The following is a 16,492-nucleotide window of genomic DNA, read 5'->3' on the forward strand; positions in this document are numbered from 1 at the left end:
TAACAAAAGGGATCTCAGGCTGGGCTCCTGCTTGGCTGGGATGAGCACGGAAATGAGATGAGTGCAGGAGCATGAGGCAGCAGAGCTGGGCACAGACTCCTCCATCACAGCTAAACTAACAGCATTTATCAGCAGAGCACGGGTGAAGGGCTGGAGTGACAGGAACAGGACGGTGTTAACAGTTCATTATGTGTGTTAAAAGCACAGAAGCATCAAGGCAAGGGGACTGGAGCTTCTGCTGACATCTGGCAGCGTTTTGGGGAAGCTTCGTTTCTCCTGAGGTCCTCCTTGATTCAGGAGCACTGATTTGCTGACGTTAATTGGAGGAAGAGGTAATGAGAACTGACTAATCACCGAGCTGTGTGCCCTGCAGACTCATTCCAGTGTCAGTCATTCTATCTCGCTGATCACTCAGCCAAAACTCAGTTTTAGGGGGAATTCAGTGATGGGTCAGCACCCTTCTTTGACTCATTGTATTTGCATTTAGTTGCACAATAAGCTGATAAAAACTGTGGTGGTGTCACGGCTCAGCTGACACAGCAGTGAAGGCATCACAGTATATGCTCTAATTCCTGGAGAGCTCGCACTGAGGGTCTGGCCATGCTAATGTCACTGCCGGTGTCTCCAACGTGACTGTGACCCCTGCAAAGTGAATGAGCAGAGCTCTGCCAGCATCTGCTGCGTGCACACCTCTTCTTTTCTGTGCAAACACACAGGACTGCTAGCACTATATTGTTTTTCTAGATAAGGCTTAAAGGATCAGCATTTAATTGCAGCAGTGAGTTCAAGGCATGAGACACGGTGTTTGCATTAGAGAGATTTGTCACAAAACTTGGAGGGAAGCAGCAGCACTCAGATGATCCATCACACACTCACCTCATTTAAATGCAATTCAATTTAGCCAGACCCTTTGGCACAAAAGTGGGAAAGATGACTTAACAAAAAGCACAGAAGAATACTTCTGACCCCAGGTGTCAGCTGGATTTGTGTGTGACATTCACGGAGGAGCTGTCCAAGAAAGCCTGCAGCCATTCATTGCTAGGCTGCAATTAAGGTGGCAGCCAATGCTTAAAACCCTCCTCATCCCATTCCCTCCTTTTCTGGCCACATTTTAAATACAACACAGAGTGAAAAATAAAAATAAGACTGCTGTGCCCTGCCCCACATGAGGCTGGGCGAGGATGAGTGGATTTCTATGCAAACAACACACAGAATGCCTTCCTTTAATCAGTTTGTTGCCTGACACAGATAGGAAAATTAAATGAAGTTAACTGTACGGTTTTCAAGGCACCATTCAGCCTTTCAGTTGAGACAGATGACTTCTACTTACAGTGCTTCTTCCTCTGGCATTCAGTGGAAAATTTGGCAATCCTCTCTGGGTCTGGTTCTCAGCAATTCTCTGACACGGGGGCAGTTAGTGTCTCCATTGCACATAATAGAGCTGTAGAAGCCAGAACAAAAATTTGCTCTTTTCTAGCCAGTTTACCCCTCTCACATCTGACAGAAGTGATTTTCTTCCCTGATCCAAAAGCCAACACACCCTGGTCTCCACCAGAGAGCATGGCAGGCACAGCACACAATTGCTCAGAGTCCCCTAAGGTTTGCAAAAAGTATCAAATTCCCCCATTACTGCCCTTCTCAGGGAATAAGAGAGCCCCAGTTCAAGCAGGGCAAAGAGGCAGCCTTTCCTTTGTGTGATTTGGGCTGCACCACCTGATCCAGGGAGGGGCACGGAGCACTAGGGGGTAAATGGGAAGTTGAAGCCCTTCCCACCACCCAGCAAACCTGGGAAATGACACTGGATTCTGGCTCAACTGCCAGCCATTGTAACCTCACTTCTGCCAGAGGGTTACTCCTGATTTACACAGGTAGAGTTAGACCCAGGTATCAACCCTAATGGGCCTGATTCTGTTCATGTTTACACCAACCTGATGATGATGTTAAATAATTCACAATTAAAAGCCAAATTTCTCATTATTACCCAGTGAGTAGTCATGGCAACTTCTTCCCTTCTCCGGCAATAAATCCAGTATCTGCTGATACTGCCAGGCATTGATGAGGTCTGGAATGGAGTATTATGGGACAGATGAGTATGAGGGTGATGGTCACACTTGTCAGACCAAAGGCACTCCATCTCTCTCTGGGTTGCCTTTTGGGCTGCAGGCATTTCTTGAGAGCTTTTCCAGCTCCATGCAGATCCTTTGCTCCCACTGACTTGACTGCAGCTCACCTGCTCCCCTCCCTGACCCTCTCCAAGTTCCCCCTCAGCACCCTACTCTATTTACATCCCTGCCATGATGGGAATCAAGGCACAGGGACCAAAACAGGGCTAAACCCCACAGAAGGAACGACCTCCACAACAAGACTTGGATCCTGCTGTTGACAGAGGAGTGCTGGCTCCTGGACTAGTTACAAAGTGCTGAATTTGGAGACATCTTGTGCATAATATATTGATTTTTTGCTTGGAATGTGGTCCAGCTCTCAGTTGCTCTTCTACGTGCTCCAAAGGCAGAGCTTTAACGCTGCGGGCAGCGAGGGCACCAGGAGATGGAAGCTACACCTGAGGCAAGCTCCACTCTTCTGAGACAATTACAGCTATAAAGGTTCAGCATAAAGCTCGGGAGAGCAGAAAGCAGAACACCGTCAGTCACAAGCTTTTAATTCTGAAACCGGCTTCTAAAAAAGATAAGATAAAGCCAAACCAGATTAACCAACTTCAAAGCAAGCAGCAAGGCATTCAGGGCACGCTAGAATAGAATGCAGCTGTGCAGAGCACTGATGAATTAAACAGGTAGAGGTTCCTTAATGACTTCCTCCTTGTCCCTTCCAGGTTTTTGGAAGCCTCCTGTGATTAATCCCATCCCCTAATGAGATTACAGCAGCCAGGTGATGCAGCAGTGCCTACTGCAGAAATGTTGAAGAGGCTGATCAAGGAATGCTAGCAGGAGCTCCGTGGAACAGCCTCCCCCAGTTAGTTATCCGAGGAAGAGTGATATTGAATGACTTACAAAGGACACACAAAGCACTTACTGTTGAGCTAACCATCAACTTTCTGAGTAAAATTAACCAATTTGCTAATTAAGGCTCTTGACAATTCATCATGACAGTAACTCTGCGCTGCAGTGATTCATCAGCCGGTCAGGGCTGGGAAAGGGCTCCTCCAGCGGCTCCTGTCCTGCCCGGAGCAGTGCTGCCGGGACTCACCCGGGCCGGATCGGGATGGCTGCTGCTTCCCGCAGGAATTGAAAAGGTGGGGAGAAAGAGAATGAGAGGAAAAGAAGAGAGGTAGAGAGGAAAAAAGGGGGTGGGTGGAACCCCAGGCAGTTTGAGAGAGCAATAATATTTTTTAAAAATTGGCATGGGAAAAATAGTTGCCTTTTCTAAGATTACTTGATTTGGATGGTTTGAAATTAAGCAGGTAGGTTTTATGAGTTCTAAGTGGTACATTTTGCATTAACATCTGTCCAGCCCATGGTAGGGGTCAGTGTCCTGCTGAAGAAGGAAGGAGTAGAGAGGGAATGGTGCCTCTGCTGACTAAGAAGGAGACACACAGGAGTGGGGAGTAGCCCAGGGATTCAGCTCACTGGAATAATGCTCTCTGGACCTCCCACCACCTGGACTTTCACTCCCTGGGGCTCCCAGCACTGCACACCCCCTCGTGGAGCCTCCTCTACTGCAGTTTCCAAGACTGGAAGAGGAGGCTGCGAGCACAAAGCCCTCCTGAGGCACAGCCATACCTGCTGTCCTTTGGGCAATGGCCAGAAGACCCTTCCTTACAGCAAAGCAACCCTGAAAGCTTGAATTGCACACACAGTGTGACTCTTGGATGCTTTCTCATCTTTCCAAACACCTTCCCTTCTTCAAACGGGTAAACAGTCTTTCACCCATTTAACCTGACACACCAAACTCCCTGACTCACCCAAAATCTCAACACTTCCTTGTGCCCCTGCCATTTGTCCTTATTAAGGCAAGAAACAACACCAGTATCAAGAGATTTGTATTTTATGTTCCTCTCTGATGTAGCCTCACTCACTTGAACGCCACAATTTGACCTTCTGTGTCTCAGGTTCACAAAACGCAGACAAATCAATTCCCAGGGGCTTCAGGATGAACACATCTCCTCTCCGGGGGGCTCTGCAATGAAGGATTAATTAGCTGAGGAAATTCACAGCGCTACAGCTACAATGCTACAGGCAGGGCCACACCAGGGGAGCCCCAGGAGCACCTCCAGCTTCCCAACTCAAGCGCAGCAATGGTGTCACACACCGGGGGAGCACCAGCTGCCTGGGCCCCTGAGATGTCACTGCAAGGGCGACACTCATGACAATCCCTGTGCTCAGATTTCTGTGGGCAGGGCAGGCCCGCAGGGCTGTCGGGGAGCAGCTGGGAGGGCTGGGCTGGCACTGCTGGTGGGAGCAGAGCCCCCCAGCACAGCCCTCAGCACCCCATCCTGTTGTGCCCACAAATGCAGCTGAGACCACGGAGCTGTCTGCAAGCACCCCAATCACCTGCCAGCCCTAAATGGGACATTTTAGATTTAACCATCCTGAGCTGACCCGAGCTAGCTCCACCAGCCTCCCTAATTCCAAGTTCAACCTCTCTGAGTGCTCTCCTTTCTTTGCTGCCTGATTTGCCTCCAGGGCAGGCTGTGTGATGTAAACCAACCTGCTTGAGGCTGGATTTTTCTGGAGCTGGGAGGATTTGGCACCTTTTATTACTCACTTGGAAGGTGAGTCCCAGAAATACCACAAACAAGCCCAGCAGGCTGGCTGAGGAGGGAGGGATGCTCATCAGCCATGCTCTGTTCCTTGGATAAAGGGCATTAATCTAAGCCTTTGCACCTCTGGGGCACTAAGAAGAGCCTGGAAGCACCTCCCAAGGACCTGCTGCACGTCTGAGCTTTGACATCTTCTTCCAGTGGGTTTCTTCAGCTCAGCTTGCTGTTTGTAAGCAAATCTCACTGCAAAGTCCTGTCTGGCAGAGCAACAGGTGCAGTGATCACCACATCCACCAGCCCAGGCAGGCACAGGGATGTGTTCCCAGCTGTGCCTCCACAGAAATCCATCCATCCATCCATCCATCCATCCATCCATCCATCACCACACAGCAGCAGGACAGGGGAGAAGGAGCGAGTCAGACAGCAACCACTGGCATTGACTCAAGTGGCACCCAAGCCAAACTGTGCCAGCAGTGTGAGCCTCCCACAGCATCCAGCAGCCACGAGCTCCTTCCTGGGAACGTGCTGCCTCACACTGGGACATGGGAAGAGGGAATGGCCCTAAATCATCACTCACAGAGGGCAGAAGTACACTCCAAAGGGGAAATGTCTGCACGGGGAGGACAGTGAACGTAAAGAGTAAAGGGTTCTCCCTGCTCCCCAAAGCAGTGTTAACCCAACTGAGAATAAACCAATCCGTCACAATGCCTTCAGTTTGAAGTTTACACTTTTGGCTGCGGGGACTCCTCTCGAAGGACCAGATGTACCTCATGGCACTTGATGAGGCAGGTGGGAGAAATTAAGGGCCACATGGCACTTGCTAAAAAGCATCATCTGGGAAGGTCTAAACTACATTTAGTACTATTAACTACAAGGTCCAACTCAATTTCTCTTCAACTCTGCAGAGGAAAGCAGGCTCAGAGCTCGGGCACAGGTTGTGTTTTTAGGCTCCTGTAAAGCACACGAGAAGAGCACCCCGATTTCTCCAATGCTGCAGGATGGGGCAAACCCTCTCAGACAGCCGCGCAGGCAGACCAGAGGCTCCAAGGCTGCTTGACGAGGGTAAAGCTCCCAGCTGTGATGGGCTCTGCTCCCTGACAAGCCACACGTGGCCCCGGAGCTGTCCCTGGGGGTTAAAAGCAGGATGGGAGCAGGCTTTGTGTCGGTGGCTGTGCTCATGGAGGGCGTATCGCCGCTGGAGCGGTACCTGGAGAGCTGCGGCGGGCAGGTAAGGGAGGAAGGAAAAACCAAGTAAGGAGGGGGGGAAAAAAAGAAAATAAAGCTTAACAAAAGGGAACTGCGTTGGCCGGGAATCGAACCCGGGTCAACTGCTTGGAAGGCAGCTATGCTCACCACTATACCACCAACGCTGCGCTGGAGAGTGCTCCGCAGCCATACCTGAACTGCGTCATTACCAAATTCCTGCCGGGCTGAGCCCGGAATTCCACTGTCTGGGAGGTTCCTCCCTGTCCTGAGGGTTCCTGCTGTCCTGGAGCTGCCGGGAGCATGGAGGAGCTCTCTGCAGCGGGAGGGCGCTTCCACGCCCTGCTCAGAGGGATGGATGATGCTGCCGCGTTTGAACTCCTGCGGGTGGGATGCTGCCTGCGAGGCTCAGCCCGGCTGCCGGGGTGGGTGCGCCCTGAGAGGGCAGCAGGCTCGCGTCTCCTCGTTCTGGTCAGTAAATGTCTGTAAAAATTCATTGTTTGGGTGTTTGGAATGGTCGGCCTCTACCTACTGTAAACAACGTGTCAGAATTCCCTTTTTCTGCTCCCCCCGCCAGCCCAGTGAGATGTGCTCCTCAGAGGGTTGAGGAGGCATTCCAAAGAAACACTTGACTAAAAGTGTTTTGTTTAAGGAGCCTTGTGCAAATGTGTAAATTCCCAATTTTCAGCAGAAAAAGCTGTTGTAAAACAGTGTAATTCAAAGCAAAAGCCAAGTGTTTTGGTTTAGTTAGACTCGTCCTGATCTCAGGTGGTTGTAGGAACAACCGGGAGAGGGCTGGACTCCACAGCTGAGCATCATCATTACTCAGGCAACAAAACTTCTTTACATCCTGTTGTAAACTACTTTTCAGCTCAGAAAACAGGCTTAGCACAAGCTGTTTAAATCCAGAGACTGTCCTGTGGCAGTGGGTAAAGCCGTCTCTGAATGTGCCCTCCCAAAGCGTATGATGTGGTAATGTATAATACACCTTTTACAAGTGCTAGTGAGCTTTTTATATTTCACATTTGCTGGTATTCTTGATAATAACAGATGTGTGATAGCACTGCAGGGAGGAAAGAAAAAATATCCAAGTCTGTTGCTTAAGGCAGCTGGGTTTGATTTGTGTCTACCTGAGTTGCAGGGATTTTTGCAGTGCAAGTGAAAAAGGCTGTTTCCCCTTGTTATAAATAAGAAGCTTGATTAGGCCAATATTTAAGCAGCAATTAATTTATTAATTAATGTGGTAAAGTATGAGCAAAACAGCACTGGGTACAGTGGGGGAAGTTTTCTCTCCAACTGCACACTGATGTTTGGAGCGTACAGATATATATAGGGGTACACATAAGCTTTTCTCAGCAGTTTCTAGTCCTGAATTTTACGTCACAATTCTATACACTATTGTGAGTTAGTTTTCTCAGGATTGGTGCGGTCCAGACTCCAGATGTAGGCTCACCTTTTAATTACAAAGACTATAAATCTCATAACAGTGATGTCCAGCTTCCCTTAGTCAAAGCTATCAATCCTTGAGTTAATGTTCATCTTCCTTTCTCAAGCTGCTTTTTACTGTTTTGCTAAGGTGTTGAGATAAGCATATTTCCTTTACATATATTCTAAACTTATATTTTCAAAGCTCCTTACTACTAACAATATTCTAAAATTATACTTCAAAATGTTATTATTGCAAAACTGTTTAATGCTTGATTACGTGCAGAAAGTTCCTGTCCAGCAGCAACATCCTTAAAGCTTTAATTCAGATGCTAGAACAGTTAATTGCAAACAAAGAATAAGTTCAAAGGCCTTCTTCCATGCTTTACTCCCTCAGTTATTTTTTAGAATTCATCCTTTAATTGTCCCATGATCAGTTTCCACACATATCACAATCACAAGTACACACGCTACCTGTATGTACCTGACACGAAACACAGCTTTGTATCTCACACCCTCAAGCTGCCCCAAACCGAGGGATCTCAGACAGGATCCGTGAGTGAAATCTCCTCCCTGGAGCAGCTGGGAGATGGCCAAAGCTATGCAGTTGGTGGGGCCTTGGTGAAGTTAATTAACCCAGAGTCTATAGCAATAACCCTTGGCAGCCAGCCCAATGCAAACATGGTCCTGTGCCCCTTTTGCAGCCTCTGAGCAGCTGTCTGACAAGAAGGAAATATTCCCCGGCACTTAACCCTGTCAGGGCTTTCCTCAGACTTTTTTAGGTGCAAACCTGATCAGAAAGGAAAATTTGCTTTCTGTTTTTACCTGCTGTATAGAATTTACTCTACTTTTTGAAAGCTTCACAGCTGTGTGATACTTCCAGCCCCATGTTCCACTCGTTTCTCTGCCAGCTTCTTTAGGATATGTCACAAACTGGCTTTGGTTGTTTGTTTGTAGGTGGTTTTTTTTTGCTGTTATGTTCATTCCCTGATGCCCATTAGTATGATGTGAGCAGTCTCACAGGGAGCTTTTGTGTCATTTTCTCTACGTTGTGGTTCCTACAAAACCTTCCTAATGAGCTCCTGTACAGCTAACCCTTAGTCCACTGGAATTCTTTCAGAGACTGTGACTTCCTTCCCTTGCTGCTGCCTTGAAAAATATCTATTCAAAATAGATGTATTTTTGTGATTCCATAATATTTTACTTGTAACTGTTAATTACATATTTGACCCCTTTTTCTAAAGGGTAAAGGAGTACATAGATTTATTCAACAGCACCCTGCCTCGCCAGATCTTCTGTGGGGTTCTGCATTTAGAGTCAGTTTTAGAAGCAGTTTTAATTGTGGATGTTGGCAATGCTTTCCTGATTGCATCCGTATTCAGGCTAGTGAGGGTTCTCTGGGAGGATTTGTCACTTTGTCAGAGTTTTCCAAGTGTCTGCAGGCAGATAGGCTGCAAAGTAGGAGCAGAGATGTCCCCATGTGCATGGCTGGGTTGCCAAGTGAGCTGACTAGGAGAGAGCAGCCCTAGCTCAGGGCTGGGAAGCATTGATCTGGAAATCCTGCTCCTGCTGGAGGTCAGGCACTTGCTGCCAACTCAAGGGCCTCAGTCTTATGCACCATTCCCTGTTCTGATTTGTGCTTGGACTTTTCAAGTCCTTCTAGCTTTTGAACCTGAAAATGCCTGATTAAACACAAAACCTCTTGTATGGATTCTTTAGTCCAAGCTGTCACCTGCTGTGGATGTTGGCAGAAACTACCTTCAGAAAAAGGCTTATGCACCAAAGGAGAGGGAATAAATCCTGTCCTGAAACTCTTGTCTCATTGACATGATGCTTTTTAAACAGCTTTTAATAATAAATAGTTGATTAAGAAGGACATCAGTGTGAAAGAGCTTACTTGCAGTTGTGTTGTGTGCTTGGTTCTGCTGACTGTGGTGAGGCTTTTTTTAGTCCCATCTTCTCATCTATAGCTTCACTCAGGCTGGTGGCCTCCAGGAGCTGAGGAATTAATTGTGGCTGGCTCTGTGAGCTGCTGCCCTCTGTTGCACAAAGCAAAGCTGACACTGTCCCCTGCTAGCAGGGAGAGGAAATGGAATAATATACAGAATGGGAGATCAAGTCAGACAGAAAATGCTGTCTGTCTTCCTTGGAAAAACTCATGAGTGTGATAATGTGGTTGTGTGGATGGCTGAGGTGTGACAGTGGCTGTGAAGGGTGAAGTGCCACTGTTGTACCTGCATTTCTCAATTTGTGCTATTCAGGAATTCTCTAGAGTGCCCGTGGGCTGTGGTGAAAATGCACTATACAAGCTATCTGGATTTTTATACACTCACAGACAAGCAAAGGACACACTTTCAACCTTAAAACTAATCTTTGCTGAAATACATATTGGGGGAAAATTATTGAAACTTCCTCATTGAAGATTAATCTTAATTTACTCTCCCAGTTACAGTGACTGTTTTAATACAAGACCCTTAATGGCACTTTTTCTTATTTCAAGGATGACTTCTCCACTAGTCCTCATCTGTTCACTCCTATGAGCCCTTATGATTTAGAACTTCCAATTCAAGCATCTTCCCAGTTAAGTCAGTCCAAGGAGCTCCACACAGACTTTTCTTCCGTGGACCTCAGCTTTCTCCCAGATGTCACCCAAGATCACAAAGAACAAAACCTCTCTGAGGATGGTCATGAAACCCAAAAAGAGCTTGATGAGTCACTACCAAGTAAGGAGGACAGTGGTGTTTTCATGGATGAAAGCACCTTGTCACATCCAGGTGCAGCTCAGCCATCTCCTGAAACACCTGGCGTGTGTCCTCCGATGACTCCCATCACCCCGGCGACACCTGCTTCAGAAAGTTCTGGAATAGTCCCCCAGCTACAGTAAGTTATGTGTTATTTGTGTAGCACACACACCGTAGTCAGAGTTTGGCTTAGACTGCAAGGTGTTGCTCTGACTTTTCACCTGGAGAATGTAGCAAGCATGGCTTGGTCTTAAAGAAGCCAAAAAACTACAGGAGTAGTTTTTTGCTGTAGTAGCATTTTTTTCTTCTTGAAGGGGGGAGGTGGAGAAAATGAATTCACAATATTGGATAAAAGTATGAAGATACTTGAGAAGGAAGATTTCCTCCAGGAAGGAGAATGTGAAGGATGACAGCAGACTCCAGGGGTTTAAAGATGTCACTCTGCTTTTTCAAAAGGAGAAACAGAATTTGAGTGTGAGAACCTCTGGCCTCATTAAAAGATGCTGTCCTGTCTAGGATAGAGCAGCTCTGGAATAGTTTATACCTGTAGAAAATAACCCCCCCCGCCTACCTTAGGTGCTGTGGTAACTCTAAATAGTCAGTAATGGTTCAAGCCAAAGCTGTGAAAGGCTTCAGTGATGCAGCTTTTGGAAGACACACAAACTTTATAGTTCAGAGACTAATAATTTCACACTTTGTTCTATCTCAAAGTGCAGTTTTGGATTGATTACTTAAGTTTTGCCAGAAGTAGCTTAATGCTTGTGTGGGGGAGAGACAGGCAGGAAATCAGTTGATGGCAATTTTTAATTGGAATTTGACTGTACTGCTGGGGGGGGGTCTCTGCAGTGGCTGGATTTTGCAATGAGAAAATTCCTCCCTCATTCCTCAGGAATATCGTGTCAACTGTAAACTTGGCTTGCAAACTGGATCTGAAGAACATAGCTCTGCATGCCAGAAATGCAGAGTATAACCCAAAGGTAAATCTTGGACTCAAAGCTTTACCCTCACTTCCCTCTCCCAGTGCTGAGGGATCCAAATGTTCCTGTGTCTGTGGTCTTAACTCTCCTGCTCCTAGGTGGGTGGGAAATAACTTCGGGGCGGGAAAGAAACACTTAAAAAGCAAATATGTGTTGTGACAAGCTTTGAAAGTATTAATTGTTGCAAGACTGAACAGAAATACAGCTTAATTCCTGTCGGGTTTTCCTTTGGATTTGTAGAGGTTTGCTGCTGTGATCATGAGAATCAGGGAACCACGAACAACAGCCCTGATCTTCAGTTCAGGAAAAATGGTCTGCACAGGAGCAAAAAGGTATTTTTCTGGTTTTTCCCTTCCCTCTAAAGGTCTGGGCCTTGCAGCTGTGCATATATTCTGATGGAGCATGTCTGAAAAGTCTTGCTTAAAACATCTAGCAAAGGACTAATTGCAAGAAAAAGTGAAGCACTGATATTGAAAGTCCTGCTTTCTTCATGATGGCACCTTAGCAATATCTGAACTGTGTACTTCTGTGCCTGAATTTAGGTTGAGCTGAACAGACACCAGGAGAAAAGCTGCTGAAATTCCCAGAAATTGTTAAGGGATTATTTGCATTTCTCACTGATTTTTAAAGTGTTTAGAACATAACTTGTGTCTGTCAAGTCTCTCTTCAGTGTCTGTGTTCACCAGTCAACACATCTGCCTCTAGAGGAAATGGGAATTGGGGAAAGCAAAAGTTTACTTCTGTACTCTGAAGCTTTTTTCCCTGCAGCCCAGCAGAGACTGCCTTGGTTTTTATATCCCAAAACAGTCAATTAGAATTAATGAACTCATGCTTTAAGAGACCTCTTCTCCAGCCCCTACCACCACCCCAGGTAGGGGACTGTACTGCTGCCTGCAGTCTAACTCCTGGATCAGCACTGAGAAGCTGTTTTGAGGAACTGAGAAACCTCTCAAAAGGGGAACCTCTCAGTGATGAAACACCTCCAGTGGGTTCAACCAGACCACAGGAAGGTGAATGAACAAGTGCCTTACTCCTTTGAGCTCCCTGCAGCAGTTCTAGGGATGGAGCCTTGCTATTTTGAGCTACAGGATCTCTTTTTCTGGAGTGCAGATTAGCACAGTGGTGGTTATAAACTGAATTCCACCTCAAGAGCAGAGGAAAGCACAAATAAGTGTTATTTTGACAAATAAGTTAATAAGTTGTTTTTCCCCCTTTGTTCTTCCTTCAGTGGAAAGCCCCATTCCTGGAAGTGTTGCAGGCCAGGCTGGACAGGGCTTGCAGCACCCTGGAATAGTGGAAGGTGCCCCTACCCATGGCAGGGGGTGGAACAAGATGGGATTTAAGGTCTCTTCCAGCCCCAGCCATTCTGGGATTCTGCGATTTGAGGGCTGTTTAGAGATTACAATAAAGTTTTCTTTCCTCAGTGAAGAGCAGTCGAGGCTGGCAGCCAGGAAATACGCACGGGTGGTGCAGAAGCTCGGCTTCCCTGCCAAGTTCTTGGACTTCAAGATCCAGAATATGGTGGGGAGCTGTGATGTGAGGTTCCCCATCCGCCTGGAGGGCTTGGTTCTCACCCACCAGCAGTTCAGCAGGTAGGAGGAGATCAGGTACAGCCCTGTGCTCCTGGCAGCAGGGTCTGCAGCCACTTGAGCCTGGTCTGTGCCTTGGCACTGATGCCTTGTGAGGCTGACCTAGAACAGAGGCTGGACAGAGCTGAGGAATAAAGTAGGGATTTATTAAAGGCCTCAATGGATCCACTTTGGGCAGCACAAGAGCCCAGCCAGGGCCACACCCCAGGTGAACCCAAAATAGTCACAAAATGCTCGAGCACTCACAGGGTCTCTCATTTTGATCAGTTCTGCTCCATTTGCACCTTGCAGTTCATTGTCCCGTTCCAGCTTTAGCCCAGGCACTCCCACCCTGCTTGTTTTTCTCTCTTCAGCCCACGTTGTTTGTGCTCCTGGGCTGAGATTTGGATCATTTGTCCTTGGTGCCCAGCTGGAGCAGGAATTGTTTTGTCTCCCTGCTCTGTGCAGAGCTCACCATCCCCTGATGTGAACCCAGACCCACACACTAAAGCAGCACAGAACCTGAAAAATAGAAAAGCTCAAACCTGAGGTATCAGCTCCACTGTGGGTTTTAATACCAAGGTGGCCTCTTAACACCCAGCAAAGCAAATTCCTGTCTGCAGGGATAAGGTTTCCAACCTTCAGGCATGAAGCCAAACTGCAGTTGCAAAATACCGAATTGCAGGTATACTGTGTTTTTCTGGGGTATTGTTTTGGTTCTGTTTGGATGTTCTTTAGCCAAGAATTGAAAGTAAAGCTGTAGCTGAGTGAGAGCATGTTGTACCTGTGAGATCAGCTTGTTCAAAACTAGATACTGCCATCAAGAAAGGATGATTTCAGCACTGACAAAGCCAAAATCCAGTCTTTTATTAGCACTGCATCTAATGTTTTGCATTTAATTTAGGAACTATATATAAAGTATTTACATTGGCTGTTATCTTGTCTTAGTTGCACAGGGTGCTTCTCTTTGCAGACTAGGAAGGATTTAATGTGAGGGTGGGCAGGCCCTGGCACAGGGTGCCCAGTGAAGCTGGGGTTGCCCCTGGATCCCTGGAAGTGTCCAAGGCCAGGCTGGACGGGGCTTGGAGCACCCTGGGATGGTGGAAGGTGTCCCTGGCCATGGCAGGGGGTGGAATGAGGTGATTTTTAAGCCAGGCCTTTCCAAGCCAGGCCATTTCATTATTTGAGGACTGCATGAAGATTGCAAGAAAGGTTCCAAGGCTATGACAAGTCAGAAGTGGCTCACAAGCCCTTGAAAGTCAGCATGAAGATCCCCCACCAGCTCCAGCTGGGTTTAACAGGTTTCTCTTCAAGATGTCCAAAACCTGAGCTGCCTTTCTCAGGGCAGCTAGATAAAATCAATGTGGTTAATTACCCTATTGCTACTGTGATTAAAGAGCACTTTATTCATACAACACTGAAACAGCATTTGCATTTTTACTAATCTCACTGCTTGCTCTGAACAGCTATGAACCTGAACTATTCCCTGGCCTGGTTTATAGGATGGTCAAACCAAGGATAGTGCTGCTTATCTTTGTGTCTGGGAAAGTTGTACTGACTGGTAAGTGGTGCCTCTCTATGTCTCTACCCACTGCTTCACTTTCTGAGAGCATTTAAATTAAATATTAACTAAAAATCAGTGTCTTGCCCCACAGTAAAGCCACTCAGGGATCTTTTTAATGGCTGCTGCAGCTTTATCTGTGTTTTCTGCAGATACATCAGTATTGTTGCACTAGAATCTTGTCTTGTTTCATATACAGAGTCTCAGATTTCCATGTTAAGTATTTTTTTTATTCAAAGCCTGATGCCACGTGCCAATGCAGAGGATGCCAACAGGATGCTGCTATGCCAGCAACTACTCAGGCACTTAAATAGGAATCTCACAATAAGCAATTTCAAATTGCTTGGACAGGAAACAAACTTCTTAAAACACTTCACTGACAACATTTAGTAGGGATTATCAGAGGAAAGGGTGGAGATCTTGGAGCTTGTTCCAGACTGTTTGGCAAAAAAAATCGTGAGGCAGAAGCCTTGCTGAGTCAATGTGCTCAGCAGATACCTGTACCTCAGATCCCAGGTGACTTTTTTGAAAAAGGTGAATTCCTGAGCTCCTGGCACATCTTTTTTTGTGAAGCTCATGAAAATGCTTCTATTCAGATGTACTGAAAGGCAAATGGTGCTTGTTCCCAGAAGCTCTGAATGTGGTATTCATATTCACAACACAGCTTTGGGACATGGGGAAGGCAAGAGAAGTGCCTGCCTTAGCCAGAGATTCTCACAACCATAAATCAGGAATGAGCTCAGCCAACTGAAGGAAGGGGCACTCAGGGCCAAGCTTAAATGCTTTCCCCTCCAATATCCATAATTTTCTTAGGTCCAGTAAAATCATACTGGTCAGTTCCATTCCACTGATGCTTTTTTTTGCATTTTTTGGGGTACACTAATTGTAACAGCCTTGCTGCACACTCAGTCCTTTGCTGTGAGTCCTGGGCCCAGCTGTAACGACAAAATTGAATTTGCTGAGATGTGAGGAGGGGTTTTTTTTCCCTAATCAAGAAAGTAACTTTACTTTTGAAAGTAGAAGTTGTGGTAAGGCAGATGAATTATGCGTGTCTAAGGGAGGACATGAGAAAAGGCTTACACATTCAACCTAAGCAGGGCTTAATTCCACTTTTAGTTCATTTAAATGCCCTTTTTTTCTAGCTGATGTTTGTTGGATCAGCATGAGTAGTGTTGCTGGCAGGAAGTATTCCTGCCTACTGCAATGCAGTTGTGTGCAAAACTTGGTATTAAGGATTTGTTTACAGTACCTCAGAAAAGGATTTGAAATCAAAGGTGTCCTAACACAGCTTAAAATTAAAATTGCTTCTCAGAGCTGAAGAAGGAGAGTTCTCAAACTGTGGAACAACTCCCAGTATGAAATAAAGGCCTTTCACTTCTTGTTTCTACCTTTCCACTCACCTCATGAACAGGCAGAGCTGTTATTCTTCAGCAGGTAACACCATGGTGGTGCTCAGTGGCTTTTTTTCCCTTCTTCAAAGCCAATATTTTGCACCTGTCAAGAGCAGAAAATTGCTGGTTTGGTTCCACAGATTAAACAAAACTAGTCTTAAAGCCAAGCAAGCTAGGAATTGTTCTTTGAGGTGCCAGATAGAAATTCTGTCTCTATAGTAAAATGCTTTCCATCTCCTGGGTTTCTTCATGGTTTGTAATCTTACTGGGTTTAAACTGCATTTAGTTTAAGTTCAGCACTCTGTTAATTAATGGTTTTGTTTGTTTGTGGTTTTTTCCTTAAATGTCCATTTAGGAGCAAAAGACCGTTCTGAAATCTATGAGGCATTTGAGAACATCTACCCCATTTTAAGAGGTTTCAAGAAACCAGCGTGACACGGCTCCCAAAACAACCCAGAATAACACCTGGGCTTGTGCTGCTGTGCAAGGAGCAGGAGCGAGGCCATTCCTGGACCCATTTGTGAATTATTAAGCAAGTGATTCATTTCTGAATGCCACATGTGCTGATGCCTTTCTATAGCTTGTGAAATGTTCTTTTTCTTTCAGATTGTCTGTCTGTAATCCACCTTAGTTCTGACAATTTCTGTCAAGTTAAAACACTTGATAAATGACTGCACTTTTAGTAGAATGTAAAGGTAGCACTTAAAAATATTTTGTAATAGAAGCCATGTGTCTCTTTCCCTGTTGAACAGGTGAATCCACACTGCACTTCAAATTGTCTTAACCAGAATCCTCTGCTCTAAGTGTCCTGAATTGCTCCTGCAGTGTTGTAGTTTCATGTTTAAGCTCAACATACATTATTGTTTATAATGTGGCTTACAAAATCCTGCATGAGTTGATTTTGGGGTT

At 46.1% G+C, this 16,492-nt stretch overlaps 1 protein-coding gene and 1 non-coding gene across 2 annotated transcripts; one reads left to right on the forward strand and one right to left on the reverse strand.

Moving 5' to 3' along the window:
• The first annotated feature begins 5,894 nt into the window (after positions 1–5,894).
• On the forward strand, positions 5,895–16,018 carry TBPL2 (TATA-box binding protein like 2). Its single transcript, XM_038138772.1, has 7 exons — positions 5,895–5,945; positions 9,846–10,225; positions 10,976–11,063; positions 11,304–11,395; positions 12,488–12,655; positions 14,098–14,192; positions 15,939–16,018. Exons 1-7 carry the CDS (start codon positions 5,895–5,897, stop codon positions 16,016–16,018), a joined length of 954 nt encoding a protein of 317 aa, XP_037994700.1.
• Positions 6,016–6,087, reverse strand: TRNAG-UCC. The gene has a single exon. It is a non-coding gene; the product is annotated as a tRNA-Gly (tRNA).
• Positions 16,019–16,492: the final 474 nt, after the last annotated feature.

This window comes from Motacilla alba, chromosome 5, assembly GCF_015832195.1.
Source record: "Motacilla alba alba isolate MOTALB_02 chromosome 5, Motacilla_alba_V1.0_pri, whole genome shotgun sequence".
Lineage (NCBI taxonomy): Eukaryota > Metazoa > Chordata > Aves > Passeriformes > Motacillidae > Motacilla > Motacilla alba.